General features: G+C 36.4%; 1 protein-coding gene across 3 annotated transcripts; it reads right to left on the bottom strand.

Moving 5' to 3' along the window:
• Positions 1 to 661: 661 nt before the first annotated feature.
• LOC128233931 (uncharacterized) lies at positions 662 to 17390 on the bottom strand. 3 transcript variants are annotated; one of them, XM_052947817.1, is made up of 11 exons: positions 17323 to 17390; positions 15885 to 15975; positions 12097 to 12190; positions 11545 to 11610; positions 9062 to 11359; positions 8733 to 8875; positions 6541 to 6687; positions 6151 to 6352; positions 5550 to 5630; positions 4654 to 4826; positions 662 to 4099 (listed from the first exon to the last, which is right to left on the bottom strand). In XM_052947817.1, the coding sequence occupies exons 2-11, from the start codon at positions 15951 to 15953 to the stop codon at positions 2294 to 2296; spliced, it is 5079 nt and encodes a 1692-aa protein (XP_052803777.1). In that variant the 5' UTR covers positions 15954 to 15975; positions 17323 to 17390; the 3' UTR covers positions 662 to 2293. The 3 variants fall into 3 exon arrangements, with proteins under 3 accessions (XP_052803777.1, XP_052803779.1, XP_052803778.1); XM_052947819.1 differs by lacking the exon at positions 17323 to 17390 and adding an exon at positions 17110 to 17128; XM_052947818.1 differs by lacking the exon at positions 17323 to 17390 and having other exon boundaries at positions 15885 to 16330.
• Between the last annotated feature and the right edge of the window lie 866 nt (positions 17391 to 18256).

The following is an 18256-nucleotide window of genomic DNA, read 5'->3' as shown; positions in this document are numbered from 1 at the left end:
TACATCAATAAACTGCAGATAGGTGTTAGACATTATTGTGGTACTTGTTGTTTATATATATATATATATATATATATATATATATATATATATATATATATATATATATATATATATATATATATATATATATATATATATATGCACCGAACTACCAAACTCAACACTGTGGTTACTTTATTTTGTTTTATATTAATCACTACCGTCACAAATATCACTTGACATTGATCATAATCACGTGACATCTTTCAAAATCCTAAAATGTATTTATATTTTATATATATTTAATTTACAAGTAACATTATTTCATTTGATTCTTTAAAGTGGTACTCGTATCAAAAATCATTACTCACACATGTATACCAATCTTTTAATTGATAAACCTTTAACTTCTTACTAATTAATGCATTGATGGACACTATTAATTAGTTATAACAAGATTGTAACCGTGTATTTCATAGATGAAAACGGAACAAAGTTTAAATGACTTGTTGGTCCTAAAATATTAAAAGTAATTATCGTCAGAATCGTTGTTTGGGATATTTATTCATCTTTTTCAGTAAATTGAAACAATAGTATTGATTGTAGGACTGCTTATTTGTGAATAAGAGTGCATCTTTAGTCAGCAACGGACGATCAATCATGACACTACATATGTTAAACATCTTGCTTAATATTTATTTGAATTTATTCAATTAAAAAACAGATGAAGTGAAAAAATGGAATGGGTCATGGATTTATAAGCATGCAAAATGCCGGTATTCAAGTTCAATCACAGAATCAATGTATGTATTTTTACATTGTGCATACCCTTGTGAATCTCATTGAACTGAGTAAATTTGTTGCCACTAATTGAATTGGCTATTTCAATCTTTAAAAATATAAACATTCTTATTTCCAGAAATCGGTTAACTAAAAAAACAATAAATATCCGGAAAAATCGTAGACATGTACGTGAACTGGTTCAATTAGCTACAGGTAATTGTTAAAAAATTGCATTTCAGGTAAAAGAGGTTTGTGAAAATTCTCTTTTAAATTGTAAGTAAATGTTCTTTTTTTCATACATAACTCGCTGTCGACATTCTTTTCTAGTGACATTGTAAACATGTAAATTGTACATATAATTTTATCATGTAGCTCGCAAAAGGCATATAATTGTGCTTTACAAAATACATATATACCAGTTAATAGTATAACTCCAATACCATATCCCGCTCCGGATAACAGATCAATGCTACGGCCGGCAGTCCTTGGAGCTACAACATTCGTTTGTTCCTTATTAAAATGTTCTCTGGGATTAGCACATGTATATGAACTTAGATTTTTGTGGTATTTGTGAATTTTAATGCACACCAAATAAATACATAGTATAAAATAGACGTGTATTAATTGGTTTTAAAATATATTTAACTAAAGATCTAAAAACAATGCATGAGCATCATAACGGATCATTGGCACAACCACCTTTCACCGGCAACACAACATTCACCAAATCTAACCTTGCGCAGCAAGTATAACATATTCACTTTTAAATTTTGTAACGAGGCAAACTTTTGTCAATAAAAAGCTAGAAATATATTAGGGGTTTGCTAAAAGCTACGGAACGATAACACTTTTCATGAAAATCTATAGTTTCCTAGCAAGTTATTTGTTTTGATATTTCATCACAACTTTTGGATTTAGCAGAAGACATAGTCCATTTCATGAGAAACTGCATTCCCAGATTTTTATAAATTTAACTCGTTTCAACCTCTGATCAAAAATTAAGAGACCAAACTAACCGTTATCATACATTTTCTACTCATTGGCATTACAACAAAGAAGTTCCGTACGCATTTTTTAACGCATAGCAAATATTGTGGCTCCAATGATTGCCGGGCGTGAATTTCACTCATGCAAATATGATAATAAAAACATGTATGCAAACATTGTGACAATAACGCTAACAAAGCGTATTCTTATAATCAAGCAAGTGAATGATATCAAATGATGATAAATACAGCACGCACACACATAGAGCATTTATATTCATGCAGAGTATTTTTAATATAATATATCATTACTATATTATTTAAATTGAAAAATCATTTGTTATCAAATTTGAAGTAAACTTAATTTCTTTGAGTATATTTAACTTAATTAACTTTGATTTTAAAAAAGTTAATCTAATTTTAACCAATTTATCTAACATATTAATACCAAATAATAATTTTGATAGTAAATTTTATTTTTTATACTTGATTTCAGAAAACGACTGGACCGGTTCAAATGCCATGTTTATACCCCTCACATTCTAGGACATCAGATAGCGGACAGGCCAATACATAAAATTCGCAGTTTTTTTTATATCAGAAGTAGTGGAGTTTTTAGGTTGATCCGCTAGTCTTTTCAAACCTGCCTCGCCGTAAAGAACAGCAAACACCATATTGAGCCACACAAAAGCGTAGCCCCTTTTCATCCGTGTAACAAGTTCACTTGCTTCGTCCGAATATTCACAGAATTTCTCATTCTCGTTTTTCTTGATATATAGTGCAAAAATCGCTGCGTATACACAGAACATGTTCTCATCCTTAAATGCACAACTTTCAATGTCTTTCCCAGTTTTAATCATTTCCTTCAGGTGGCTTTGATATTGCCTGTGCTTCTTTGCGCAAAACTCGAGAACCGGAAGCGCTTCTGTTTTCTTCCCAACAAACGCAAGGAAGGCTGCGTAATCGTGACAAAATGAATCGAACGCTAACGTAAAGGACATCGGCACCTCTGACTCAGCGTAAGTGCCTGCTACGTCCTTGGGCAGTACTTCATCTATTCGCAGTAGGTGTAGATCGGAGCAAACTTCCCTCATCAATGTTTTGGAAAGTTGACCTTGAAGAATTTTATCAGCGTATAAGGCAAACCAAACTGTTGCAGCAAAGTTGAGTCCGCTAAATGCAGCTTGCAGGAACACTTGGAATGGCATGCTGTCATCACATGTATTCACTGTCAATCGCTCTTGGAAAGCTTCATTCATTTTTTCAAGACCTCTCTCGTAATAAAAGTGTCTAATGAAGTACTGAGCAATTTCAATCTGGCATGGTATAAATACCTGTAGTGTCGACGATTTCACGCTTGAAAATTGTTGCAAATCGTCGCTAACCTTTTCAAACACATTTAAACAATCTGTGAGTTCCTCCATACTCTTATTAAGTCGACGAATATGCAGTAATGGCTGAAGTAGAAACTGACAAAGACTTTCTTCGACTAGATTTATTTCCTCCGCACTGAAATGATCTATCATATTGTTCTTCGCAATAAAATAATTTGGTATTCCCTTTTTCCTTATACCACTTTTGAGTTCGTTTATCATGAACAAAAGGCAACCAGCGATAGACGTTTCCCAAATATCACAGGGAATTCTTTCACAACTGAAGAAAAATATGCTGTTCGGAATGTCAATGTTGAATGGTTTGACTTCACTTAAATTCTGCATACAAAAGTATCGAAATATCAGGTAACAATACCTCTGATGTTCAGAAAGTGCCTCTTTGAACAAGATCGTCTCTGCTTCTGCAAATGAGTACTTCCATTCAGAAGTTGAATTGTCACTCTCTGGGTGACACGAAGATACCAGAACACAGCCCTTTAATTCAATTTCAGATCTTATGTGTTGTGGGGGCCAGTTTTGGTATCGCTTTCTTACAAGCCATTCCCGAGCTTGATCTGGCCATTTCGAAATGGAGTAGCAGTGCATCGGTACCATTGTAACTAAACCGCTTACTCTGGGTTTGAAATGCGTGAACGGGATCGGAAAATTGAAAGGACCTTTTTCACTATGTGAAATATAGACGAAGGATGCCATATCCCCATAAAGAGTTATACTGTTTTTCATAATTCTTGTATATCCAAAATGGCAGCGTGATTCTTCAACTTCCAAAACAATGGTATCTTTCGGAAGCTGCATTTTAAGTAAAATGCTGGAATTTAGCCAACTTTGCATCTCGTTCTCCTCTCCTTCAAGCCAGCAAAGTGGTGGATTGAATGTGCCTTCCATAAAACTGCCAACTGGTACTGGATCTATGTCCACTGGTTTGTTGTGATATGTCTTTGGCAGTTTCTTAAACTAAAATATACATATATTTTAACTATTTTCAGGACTGGATTCAGTATTATAGCATAGACTGACCCTCAATACTTAAAACTGGTCGAGTAGGACGAACAGTTATTACTATTTGAATTGATAAGGCATGGTGATTTACCTACAGAAGCATACTATAATTACTTTGTTATCATATATTTCTACGAATAAACATACATACATATGAATATTTCGGAAAATTTAAAGCAACAAAAACACTTATAAAGAAACGCAAACATCAAATACAAATAAATGTGAAGATAAGAAAGCAGAAAAAACAACAGGGACAACAAAACATGACACATTCACGGATAACACTGCCAAGCACCTTAATAAATAAATTGTGATGTACTTTCATGTTTACAAGAGCCATAATTAAATATATTAGCAAATGTTTAATTCCTAAATATTTATTAATCAAAGCCGAGAATTTACCTTTTAAGCTATAAATAGGAGAAACGGCAAATACATATGAACTCAACAAATAGTTTTTAAGTCTACAAGGAAAGAGTAAAGTAAATATAAAAAAAAAACCTTACGGCTTCAATAAAGCCATCGGCTTTATCTAACATCTGCGCCGAATATATAGTAGATGTATCTATAACAGTGCGTAGTGGGGCTACTGCATTTAGAAGGAATGACACGTGACATGAAGGGACACCGCTTACTGGGTCAACATAATCACTGCCAAACATGGCCATCTCGGTTGCTCCTGTAATATAGTGTTAATGAAATGACCATGGTTGCAATTATATTTATAACGTTTAAATATATGTCGAAAATTGTATTTAAAGTAATTACAAATTCAATTTTCTTATTCTTATTAAAACCCATCTACAACAGAATTGTTTATTGTTACTCAAACTAAATGGTAATTGTCCGAAATAATACAAAAATATTTTATGATCACAACATTGTATAGTAGACACAATACGTAGTGTTATCTTATTCATTATGCAAGTCCATTTAAAGTTTTTGAACGGCGACTCCAAAACCGTCGCAATCGACGACATAATCGATTTGACAATATGTTTGTGTGGACAAATATCAACTTAAATGCCTGCATGTCCTTTAAGATGCACTGTCACAAATTGAACGTTTCGACAAGTTTTTTATTTTATCTTTTAACGAGCCATTTTTTCCGAAAATACATGGAAACCAGTTATAGAAGACTGCTTACAAAAAATTAGATCGCAGAATTTAATATTTAAGAGCAAAAATTGATCTTTTATGCATTTTTCGAAAACCGTTACGCCATAAAACATTATTGATCAAACGGAAATATGAAAATATGCGATCTGTTTTTTTGTCAGCAATCTTATATCACTGGCTTGCAGATATTCACGCAAAAAGTTGCTATTTCCAAGACAAAAAAAATAAAAAGTTGTAAAAATGGAATATCTGTGAGAGGGCAGCTTTAAGTATTCCAGTGTACCTTGATAAGTATCCAGCCACTCCGGGAGTTGTGTTTCTAATTGCATTGGTTTATCCAAATTCCCTGATTCCAGATTTCTTTCTGAAAAGAGTATTACATTGAGTAATTAAAATAATTTTATCAGTTAATATGTTAGTTATACCTAATTTTCATTGTTTTCAAGATGATGCTGGTTCTGATAAGGCTTCTATTTTTAATTGTGTTATATCTAATACACATATGGGAAAGTGTGACGTAATGTGCATATCAACAAGTTTAGTCCCTCAGTAAATTCGTGTTCCAGTCAACGTTCACTGACTGTTCTAACACGGTAATCACATCATATACTGGTAAAGCTTTCTTGATAGGAGTGTAGTTTTTGTGGTGTCTGTACGTGTCTCTCGTTCAGTGTCGTTGGTATCCTTACCTTGTGCCTCTCAAAACGGATATTTGGGGAATCATTTACTACTGGACTTGTCCTGGTATATTGCAATGTTTTATGGAGCAAATAAGTTTGATCACATAAGAGTTTTTTGTCAGCATGTTAACAATAATTATAATATCCAGAAAAAACTGATCAACACTTTGGCAGGAAAATTTAAATGTAATAGTTTTACTGCACCTGATGGCCAAAGACTTGCATAATGACGCTCGCTGACGTTGCCGACGGTAAGCACGCGGTCACTGGAATGAGTATTTACATCTGAGCCTATACTCGTCCAAACAACCTCCCTGTTTCGAATACTCAACACTTTGATTGTACTCTCTACAACATTTGACACAGCTCTAAGCTGTAGATGGTCACCCCATTCCCCATCCATACTCTAAAACATACAAGCTTTGGTGTTATTAACCGTAGCATGTAGTGATATATATGAACTCGTATATTCTAGATTAAAAAAAGAAATACACAAAGCATTTGCCTCAGAACTAAAATGGACCAATACTTTTTAGTTTGAATTATGACCATCTTGTTTTCTTCAAGCTCAGCAAAATTAATTTATAAACTAACCATTCGTTGCAAATATGCATCCCAGTCTTCGTCTATAAATGACTGGAAGTGTGTGTTTTCCCCGTCGTTAAGGTGGGGGTGTTCCTTCAGCCAGTTAACTGCTGTTTCTCGCAACGATCTGGCATCAAACCGAGTGTCGCCATACATCTGAAATAATTATCTTTTTACTTTTATCATCTTTTGATCGTACAATATGCATAACTAGCGAATAAAATAAATGTGCCTTATACCAAATGTGTCTAAATTAACGTCAATCCGTTCGATAATTACATGATGTTCAACTGAAATTTATGATACATTAATGTTACTGTGTTACAGAGCGGTACTCCCGTAAAGCATGTGAAAATTGTCAGAATTAAGTCATCATTAAACATCACTATACCTGGGGTTATTAAAGAACATGTTTATGTTTGCATGCAGGGTTTCTTTATATCGCTTGTACATTGAAGCATATAACAAATTTGAAAAGAACTTCTAGTGATACTGCCGTCATGGTTATCACGTGCATAAAATATTGACCGTTCTGATACTACCATTGCACAGTACACGTATATGACTTTAAAATCAGCCAAAGACGGTTCTTTTATGAACCATAATACCCAGTACCAGTTGTTTCATATAGCTATCGACTTTGAAGAAACGGCTTCATTTTCATTTTTAAAGCAAAGAGAAAGGAGAGTGATGACAGTTTTTAAACATTACAGTACGGGAAAACGTCGACACCATGACGTCATTTCGGATGTAATTTTCGATGCACAATGTTTTCGAAATGTCGCTATCAGAAAACAGACGTGGAAAGATGTTGTAACGTTAAGTTATGAAAGTATATCACCCATAGCATTTATCGGGTAAGTTGAAAAATGAAAACCACAAGTACACCGAAAAAATAAAATGTGTAATGATACTCGGTTAGAAAAAGACAGGCGGCACAAAAACCCTGGACGTCTATGGTCCATGCGAAATGAATAAACTGTGGAACAGGTCAGAACTGTGAAAGAAAAAACACCTTAACCATTTCACTCTATTTGTTGAGTGTTAGGTTACATTAGCAACTGTTAAAAGTTTTAGTGTTAGAATGCTAACGTGTGATTGAAATCTTACGCCCTACACAGTTTCCATCATGCAAGCACATATAAACATACAAACACTGCAAAAAATACTGTCAATTGCCGAAAGGGTCATTGCATATAGCAAGTTGAAGGTTTTGTTTTGATTTACAAACGAAGCCCATTTCTATCTCAGTCCCATGTTAACCAGAAGAAATGCAGGTATTAGAGAACTGAAAAGCCAACTGATTCCATTGAGAAACTCATGCATGCTTAAATATTCACAGAAAAGTCTGTGTTAAGTGCTGAAGGAATTAAAGCGCCTTTCCTCCTTGGGGATGATGATTCAGCGTGGACACTTTAAATGAATTTCGATACCTAATTGTTTTAAAGAGCAACTCACTATCAGCATTGCGAAGGAAATCTATTAATTTACAACTATTTATTTTCAGCAAGGGGAAACAGCACACCATACAGCCAATAATATAATTGATTGGTTACAACATTTATTTGCAAACAGTTCATTTAATTAACGACAGACTGTGAATGGCCATCCCACTCTCCAGACTAGAGTCATCTGATAAGGTATGCAGACAAATAGAAAAACAAAAAGCTTCAATTAAAAGACAAAATCGTATTATAAGTACACCCCGGTCTTCTAAGGAATTCTCAACGTAGACTTGTCATCATAATTACAAAAATAAGACGGCATGCTGTATATAGTTTATTAAAGAGACTTAATAATAATTTGAAAACTCATTTGTGATAATTATGTTTGTTTGTTAAAAAAGAATTAACAAACTGATTGGGATGAATACTATGAAACACCGACAAGACTACATTATCCCCGGAATGAATTTTAAACTTCATAAACACTCCTAACATCAACTAAATCTAGATTTGGGGGTTATTGTTTTCAAGTGGTATAGGTATCCGCCTCCGTTGGAGCGGTACTGTGTCAGGGTATCTCAACAATGTCGTAAGTGCCGATTTCTACCGAGGAAACGGAAGCTATAGTGACTTATGTGATCTTTCAACTGTCTCCACATTTAAATTAAGATGAATTAGTGTAAACTTAATCTAACCAATGTCCAGTGGTATGACGCATATACATACTGTAATTATTTGATAACAACATTTATGTACCTCTAGCTGGTCAACAAGGGCAGCGAACATGCAGTTTCCATCAGGGCTGACATCATGAACTTCATATCCTTCCTTTCTTGCTGCAACTACCAGCTCTTGAACTGCTCCTCCGCTTTTTTCTTTACAATCTGTACTTCCACATGCTGTAAAATATTTATATGGCTTGACGATCGTTTGTCCGTTGTTTTATTTTTGACTTCATTATCGTGAATAATAAGGAAATCTTCAAAATTCCATACTTAAGACGAGTCACAGTAAGGATTGAAGTTACAGTGCATACATGTAATGCGTCTATTGTAAATCATGATCATATCTTGAAAAAATATTACCTGGGCATTTTGGAAGTTTGGATTGCTTCATCCTCATATATTTAAACGCAGAATTAAGAGTTTCGGCTTTTGTCTCAAGTGTAGATTCAATGGTGTCAATAAACGTCTGCCTTTCCTCATCATTCATACATGTCTTGCTTACTTTATCTTTCAATATGCCAGAACCAGAGCTTGATTTGGTAGATGTTTTGTTTTTGTTTTTGTTCTTGCTTCCCTTCAAAGCTGGTTTGGTTTTATTGTCTGTTGATATGCTTAAAAGGGTGTCTAATAATTTTTCAGCAAAACCACATTTACATTTACATGCCTTGTCATTTCGATCGGGTGTATTGAGTGCCCGCATAGCCGTAAGAACGACACTGTCATCATCAGAATCACTTTCATTTGATGACAACGTATGTTGTGTTTCTTTAATTTCTCCGGGCTTTTCGTCCGCTTTTACCGTTCTAGTTGAATTAACACGTTCCGTAGACACGTTCTCTTGTTTCACTTTACGGGGCATTTCGGGTTGTGTTTTGTTGTCATGCTTATCATGAATGGCTTCTTTATTTTCCTGTTCTTTGTTAAGAACTTCGACTGATGAGTTATGCTTAACAGCTTTACATGTAATTGATTTTGACATAGGTTGCGCTTTCGGAGCGATATCCCCCTTATCTAGCTTTTGGCCATTCTGCTCTCCGCTTCCCTTTAAAGCTGGTTTGATTTTATTTTCTGTTGATATGCTTAGAATAGTGCCTAACAATGTGTCAGTGAGATCACGCTTAGATTTAGATGCTTCATCTTTTCGTTTTGATGTATTGAGTACTCGCATAGCCGTAGGAACGACACAGTCATCATCAGAATCACTTTCATTTGATGGCGTGTTATGTTGTGTATTTAATATTTCTTTACTCTTCTCGTCCGCAGTTTCCATTAAAGTTGAATAAGCATGTTCAATTGACACGTTATTTTGTGTCACTTCACGTTGCATTTCGTGTTGTGTTTTGTTTTCATGCTTATCATAAATGGCTTCTTTATTTTCCTGTTCTTTGTTTAGAACTTCGACTGTTAAGTTATGCCTTAAAGCTGTACATTTAATTGGCTTTAACAAACGTTGCGAGTTCGGAGCGAGATCCCTGTTATCTAGTTTTGGGGTATTACGATTAACCGCACATGTAGACTTTCGATCTTGCTGAAACTTTTGAAGGCGCTTTTCACGTATGTGTTTCTCTTGTTCTGATTCATGCCTACTACTGAGACAAGTTGCCTTCGTATTTGTTTCGTCTTCAGACGATTTGACATTTATTGGAGACGGAGGTCTTTGTACATCTTTCTGTGTTTCTAGTATTGTTGTACTCGCGTTCATTAAATCCATTTTATTTTTATTCAAATACTCGCCTGTATGTTTATATGTAGTGCTCGTCTTACTGTTTCGCGTTACTGACATTTTCAAAGAATTAGAACAGTCTGTTGAACTAGTTGTGAATGGCGGGTCACCGATGTCAGGATTCGACATATCGTTTTCCTCAAAAGTAGATGGTTGAGAGAGGGTTTGTTCATTTTGAATTTTAGCATCTTGATGTTGTCTAGTTTCAAACAATGCATTTTTTGGCTTATCATTGTTTCCTTCGGCTATATCCTTTAAGCCATTTATCAAATCATCCATTTCTTTTTCTGTGTCTTTAAGTTCTTGATCATCTTCGTGTATTTGTCCATTTTTGTCACCATTGGAAGGGACATTTGAGTCTCGTTGAAAATTTTGTAGCAGCTTCTTCTGTACCTGTTTCCTTCGAGCTATTCGAATGCTTTTTTCATCATAAACACCACAGCTTATTAAGGCATATGGGATCTCGTCATAAGGTGGTATCTCATCGAATGTATCCATGTTTAGGTCATCTACGATAAAATCATCATCAATATAATCCTTTTGTGAATAACTTCCCTCCGAGTCATGCCTCTCAGAATTGGATGTATCACTATAACTTTTGTTCCAATGCGTACTTGGGTAGCTTCCGGACTGAAATCGGGGCTTCATCGGAACCACACGGTGTCGGCGACCTTTGTTGTCATCCTCGTTATCAGATTCACTCTCCGTCCATTGTCTTGCAGGTGTATTGGTCCCCGATGGTATCGGAGCCTCTCTTGCATGTGCTTTACTGGCCTTTCGTTGTGACAATGCCGGATTTATACTGGCATTGGTTGCCGTTGTCTGCATTCGTTTGGGCTTTTCTGGGATGGTATCATATTTAAGGGCTTGTCCGGTGAATTCCCAATTGTTGTCAATATTGCCAGTACTATTTGTCTTTGATACTTCATCTGTCACTTAATATGCAGAAATAGTTATTTAATTACAGACAAAATAGTTTTATGACAAATATCTAAAAATGAACATCTAACGGGTAAAACCGTGATTATTAACTAATTGTAATTGTTTATAGTTTTGCACAACATGAGACACATTTAAATGATAATTTTATTTTCATTTACTGAACAAAGTAACTGTCTACCTTGGACTTGTCTTTTATCCTGTCTGATCTGCTCGCTTGACGGACTATTGTCATGGCCATTCGTCTCTAATAATGACCATATAAAATTGTATATATATGTATATATATATAGGTATGTCCTTTATGTGTTTGGATAAATCAGTCAATCTACTTATATAATTTAAAAACTGATTCCAAAAATGTCAGGAGCATATGTTTTTTTTTTATTACATATCATATTATTATCATAAGCACGTTATGAGCCGAACCTAGCCGGCATAAAGCCATATTTTATTATGAATTTTCTTCCAAAATGTGTTATTAATTCAATAGAAAAATAGTGCATTTGCAATGTTTAACAATTAAAAATTTCTTTTCGAGCATTGTTATTTTTTTTATCTATGCCTTTTCCTAATCATGTCGATGTATGAAAATATTGTCTTCATAGGCCGCATGGTTATTTCGATTTCGAATAAAGCTTACTCGTACGTGACAATTTTTGTATAAAGATATCATTTTTGACAGCTTTGATACCAATGACATTTACAAAATGAATGACAGTTCATGACATACTTAGAGCGATGAACTGTGAGCAATTACAATTTCGCCGCCGACAGGTCGATGCCTCTAGCTTCTGTTTCAAGAGGTAGCAACTTGGACAGTATATCTGGAAAGAAAACCAAAAGGTGAAATTATCTTGTTCTTATTTAATGATGCTTTTGTTCAGCGTCCAAGTCGGTGACCCTTGCATGTATCAGTTAATAGATGTAAATGCATATGGGGTCTGTTTGTGTTGTGTGTACGTTATGTGTCTCTTTAAGCATAAACTATGCTTAAGACATGTGCCGTTGAACAGGGTCTTTCTTAATGTTAGGCCGCTGTGACTGTTCCTCGCAATTCAAATGAACCCATTACAATAGACTGCCATGGATCCCAGCCTGGTTCAGCTTATCATTTCTGTCTTTTGCTTATAGTAGCTAATTTTTGCCATTTCTTGTGTTTGCGTTTTCGCGTCGGAAGGGCGAAATTGTGCCTAATGATAGGTAGAAACTGCGAAAATGTGCCAAGTGGCGTGGCGAAATTGTGCCAAGTGGCGGGGCGAAAATGTAACAAGTGGCGTCGCGAAAATATGACAAGCTGCGTCGCGAAAATATGACAAGTGGCGGGGCGAAAATGTAACAGGTGGCGTCGCGAAAATGTAACAAGTGGCAGAACTAAAATGTAACAAGTGACGTCGCGAAAATGTAACAAGTGGCGGGGTGAAAATGAAATGTAACAAGTGGCGGAGCGTTAATGTAACACGTGGTAGAGCGAACACGTTACAACTGGTGGAGCATAAATATGACAAGTTGCGTCGCGAAAATATGACAAGTGGCGGGGCGTAAATGTAACAAGTGGCGGGGCGAAAATATAACAAGTGGCGTCGGGAAAATGTATCAAGTGGCTGGGCGAAAATGTAACAAGTGGCGTCGCGAAAATGTAACAAGTTGCGTCGCGAAAATATCACAAGTGGCGCCGCGTAAATGTAACAAGTGGCAGGGCGAAAATGAAATGTAACAAGTGGCGTCGCGAAAATGTAACAAGTTGCGTCGCGAAAATATCACAAGTGGCGGTGCGTAAATATAACAAGTGGCGGGGCGAAAATGAAATGTAACAAGTGGCGGCGCTAAAATGTAGCAAGCTTCGGGGCGAAAATGTGACAAGTTTCGGGGAGAAAATTTAACAAGTTTTGGGGAGAAAATTTAACAAGCTGCAGTGCGAAAATGTGACAAGTGTTGGGGCCAAAATGTAACAAGCTGCGAGGCTTAAAAGTGACAAGTGGCGGGGCCCAAAAAAAATAAAACAAGTGGCGGGGAGAAAATGCAACAAGCTGCAGTGCGAAAATGTTACAAGTGGCGTGGCAAAAATCGTGACAAGTGGCGAGGCGAAAATTGTGACAAGAGGCGGGGCAAAAATGTAACAAATGGCGGGGCGAAAACGTAACAAGCTGCGAGGCTAAAATGTGACAAGTGACGGGGCGAAAATGTAACAAGTGGCGGGGCGAAAATGTGACAAGTTTCGGTGCGATAATGTGACAAGTTTCGGGGCGAAAAATATGACAAGTGTCGGGGAGTAAATGTTACAAGTGGCGGGGCGAAAATGTAACAAGTGGCGTCGCGAAATTATAACAAGTGGCGTCGCGAAAATATGACAAGTGGCTGGGCGTAAATGTAACAAGTGGCGTGGCGAATATTTTACGAGTTGCGGGGTGAAAATATATATGTGATAAGTGGCTGGGTGTAAATGTAACAAGTGGCGTCGCGAAAATGTTACGAGTGGCGGTGCGAAAATATGACAAGTGGCTGGGCGTAAATGTAACAAGTGGCGGGGCGATAATGTGAGAAATGACGGAGCAAAAATGAAACAAGTGGCGTGGCAAAAATGTGACAAGAGGCAGGGCAAAAATGTAACAAGTGGCGGGGCAAAATTGTAACAAAAGGGAGGGCAAAAATGTCGCGGCAAATATGTAACAAGTGGCGGGACGAAAATATAGCAAGTGGTTAGGCGAAAATGTAACAAGCGGGAAGGCAAAATTGTAACAAGTGCTGGGGCGAAAATGTAACAACTAGCGGAGCGAAAATGTGACAAGTGGCGGGGCGAAAATGCAACAATTGGCGGGGAGAAAATGTGACAAGTTGTGGGGCAAAAATTGTAACAAGTGGCGGGTCGAAAATGTAACAAGTGGCGGAGTGAAAATGGCGGTGCGAAAATGTAACAAGTGGCGGGGCAAAAATGTAACAAGTGGCGGGGCGATAATGAAACAAATAGAGCTTCGAATATGTGACAAGTTGAAGGGCGAAAATGTAACAAGTGGCGGGGCGATAATGTGATAAGTGGTAGGGCGAAAATATAACAAGTGGCGGGGCGAAATTGTAACAAGCGGGAGGGCAAAAATGGCGGAGTGAATATGTAGCAAGTGGCGGGGCGAAAATATAAGAAGTGGTGAGGCGAAAATGTTAAATGTGGCGGGGCGAAAATGTAACAAGCGGGAGGGCAAAAATGTAACAAGTCGCGGGGCGAAAATATAACAAGTGATGGGGCGAAAATGTAAAAAGTGGCGGGACGATAATGTAACAAGCGGGAGGGCAGAAATGTTACAAGTGGCGGGGCGAAAATGTAACAAGTTACGGGGCGAAATTGTGACAAGGGGCGGGGCGAAAATGTAACAAGCTTCGGGGCAAAAATGTAAAAAGTGCCGGGGCGAAAATGTAACAAGCGGGAGGATAAAAATGTTACAAGTGGCGGGGCGTAAATGTGACAAATTGCGGGGCACAAATGTGACGAGTTGCAGGCCAAAACAAATGTAACAATTGATAGGGCGTAAATGTGACAAGTGGCGGGAAAATGTAACAAAAAGCTGAGAGAAAATGTAACAAGTGGCGGGGCGAAAATGTGACAAGTGGCGGGAATATGTTACAAGTGGCGAGGCGAAACTGCACTTAAAGACAGGGCGAAAATGTGCAAAGTGGCGGGGCAAACTTATAGAGTTACGGGGCGAATATGTGACAAGTGGCAGGGCGAATGTGACGAGGTGAAAGTGTGACAAGCTGAGTGGTAAAAATGTGACAAGTGGCGGGACGAAAATGGCTATGCGACAATGTAACAAGTGGCGGGTAAAAATGCGCCATATATCTTGGCAAAAATGCTTAATAAAACTTTTACGCATTTTCGCCCAGCCACTAGGCACCTTTTCGCCGCGCGTTTGCCCCACCACATTGCAGATTTTTGAACCGCCAGGTGACAGATGTTTTCATTTTTAAATAGTTCAATTACCGAACATTGTGCATTTAACATCGTTCAATCGGAACTCCTCGGCAATTTATCATCGAAAACAACCTCGGATGTATTTGAACTGTTTACAAAGTCAGATTTTTTACAGTTAACTAAGCTGCGCGTAGATCGCGTAGTAATTTCAATTTAGCAGTTTGATAATTTTAATCTCGGGAATCTTGTTTCTTTATGCAATTATTCACATCATTGGCAATGAATTTAAACGTAGTTACACAAAATACACGTTAAAACACTACAATTAATCAATACATTTATTCAAAAGTTTACGAACTACTTTTACTGACGTAACGGTATACATCCAAGGTTGTTTTCGATAGGAAATGGCAGGAGTGTTCCTAATACATTGTTTATTACCATTATCAAATACATTCTGGAGGGCACTCTTAAGACGACTACGATATCTTATTGAATCAGAGCCTAGAACAATTGCTATAGATCGTTTCAGTAGTGTAATAATGAATATAATTGTAAAACAATTTTTCTATCATGGCTAATGATGGCTTACATTTGTTCATGTTTTAAGAACAAACCTTGAGACATTTCGGACAACTGTGTGCTTCCTCGTTGCACTGAATCGAGCAGGCGACACACTGCGCCATCTAGTGGGGTTTTGTACTCATGCTGAAAATGTTACAATTGTATTGTTATTGCGAAATTTGATATAGGTATATTCGCTTTAAAATCTGCATACATGCAACAAGGCAAAGAAAAGAAGAAGAAAATACAGTCCGTGTATTATCATATAGCAATGCATTTCCATCACATTTCGTCTAATAATTTATTCCCTTTATTATTATGTTTAATTTAATGTTGATGCATACACTGCCAACTATTCATATTAATATCAACTGATTGGTCATTCGCAAGAGTTTATTCAACTCATTTCGTCGAGCTGAATATGGTAGATGACCAAAATCGTTTTCAGACTAATATGGAGTTTTGTCAAGTCAAGAGTACACATTAGTCAACACTTTAAGTATATTGCATTAAACAAGCCAATCAGAAACAATTAAAGATTTTGTGAAAAGGTTTTCGTTCATAATCCAAAGACAATAGTCGATCACTAATACTCTCTTATGATATGCTTTCCGGTGGTTGATAGATTTACCAGTGAAATAAGAATTATATTTCTCTGTTTCAAACGGTGAAATGGCATTTTGATATATTGATAGTTTTTTGTGTGTTTTTTATGACGTCATATTTAATGATCAATTCTTACCTGTGTTTTATCAATTCTTACCTGTGTTCAACATGTACTGTTAATTAGTAAACGGTGGTCGATCTTTAGGAATACATGCGATTAGTTTGTAGCACATAGACTCTAACATTCACTAATTAAAACATTAAATCATCATATTGGTTGATTGAAAAGGGAAATAAAACAACATAATTTTATTTAGTTGATCCATTTTAAAGTACACCTTGTTTCGTTTTTCAAATAAAAATAATTTACAAAAGAACACCAATTTTTAATGCATTCAGGCAATGATGCCAGCAGTATAGCATACAAACAGTTTACGAGCAAACAGATAAAATTTAGCGAGAAGCATAATAATAAAATGTGAACAAAAAGATATACAGGAGACGAGTATAAATTCCCCTCATGTATACTCAAATTAAACGGACGACGCTCTCTTCGAGTAAATTTGATTACTTTGTAATACATGGACTATAAACTTCGCTAATTGATACCTTAATTTATTATAGTAAATAAAATTTGGGTGGCTTGATTCACAAATAATACAAATCACTTACTTGTTTACATATTCAATTGATCCATTTTAAAGTACGCTTTCAAAAGGTAAGTTCACAGTATGGAAATTCCCTTCATGTATACCGAAATTAAACGGATTAAATTCGTTAACTATAATACTGCATGTACTAAAACCTTCACAAATTGACACCTTAAATAATTACAGTAAAATTAGTGTATATATTGTTTTATTAAAAAGAATACAAACCAAATACCTTTATTCAACTGATCCATTGTAATTATTCCTTGTTTCGTTTCAAATCGAAAGTGCGCAGTAGGTGTGGAAATCCCATGTGTCATTATCCTTAACTACGTGAACCGTGTATTGAACTGTAGCGTGATATTTTGCAATTGATACCCCTGGCTTACAAATAAAACATACCACACGTACTTAAATAAGGTAGATTTAAACAAAATTTATTCAATCAATTCGTCAAAACAGATGCTTGTTTTCTTCCGTTTAAACCTAGTCAAGAGAAAGACAATTGTTACAGATTAAGGTATATGATGTAGAACAAAATATACTACCAGTTCAGATCGGACTTTGTTGCGGTTAACAAAAATAATCGACAATAAAAATCATGCGACAACGAGTATAGATATCGATATGTCAAATAGTTTTTGTTCAGACCTGAGTGTTATACACTTTTTGGAAAATATTAAGTCTTAATGCACCAAACCATTGCAACCACGACCACCCCTCCCCCTCCAGGTCTGGGGAATAGCGGGGACTTTGACTTTTGGTCCAGGCCCATTCCCCTCTATTTTTGGAGCGAAGACAAAACCACCGCATTCACCCGGTACTGCGGGGCCACCGGCAAGATAAAAACACGGCACATTTCCGAGGCTATCCCCGGTATACCACCGGACCTGGGGGTGGGGGTGCGTGGTAACAATTGACTGGTGCATTAACCAGTCTAATATGTAGATGAAATACGATGCATTACTCACTCACAGCGTTAAAAACATAGTTGATATGAAAAAAGGTCAGACATCAAAATCACAGTAAAGTTATTTTTATATTAAAACAGCAAAGCCAGATTTCAATACTTTACCATGATGGTAAGCTTATCAAGAGATTATATTTCCTTGTCGTAGATGTGACATACATTCGATCAACCAAATACTAAACATATCACCAATTCTGGA

This window comes from Mya arenaria, chromosome 5, assembly GCF_026914265.1.
Source record: "Mya arenaria isolate MELC-2E11 chromosome 5, ASM2691426v1".
Lineage (NCBI taxonomy): Eukaryota > Metazoa > Mollusca > Bivalvia > Myida > Myidae > Mya > Mya arenaria.
Note: the sequence above shows the minus strand (reverse complement) of the source record. Positions and strands in the feature narration are given on the sequence as shown.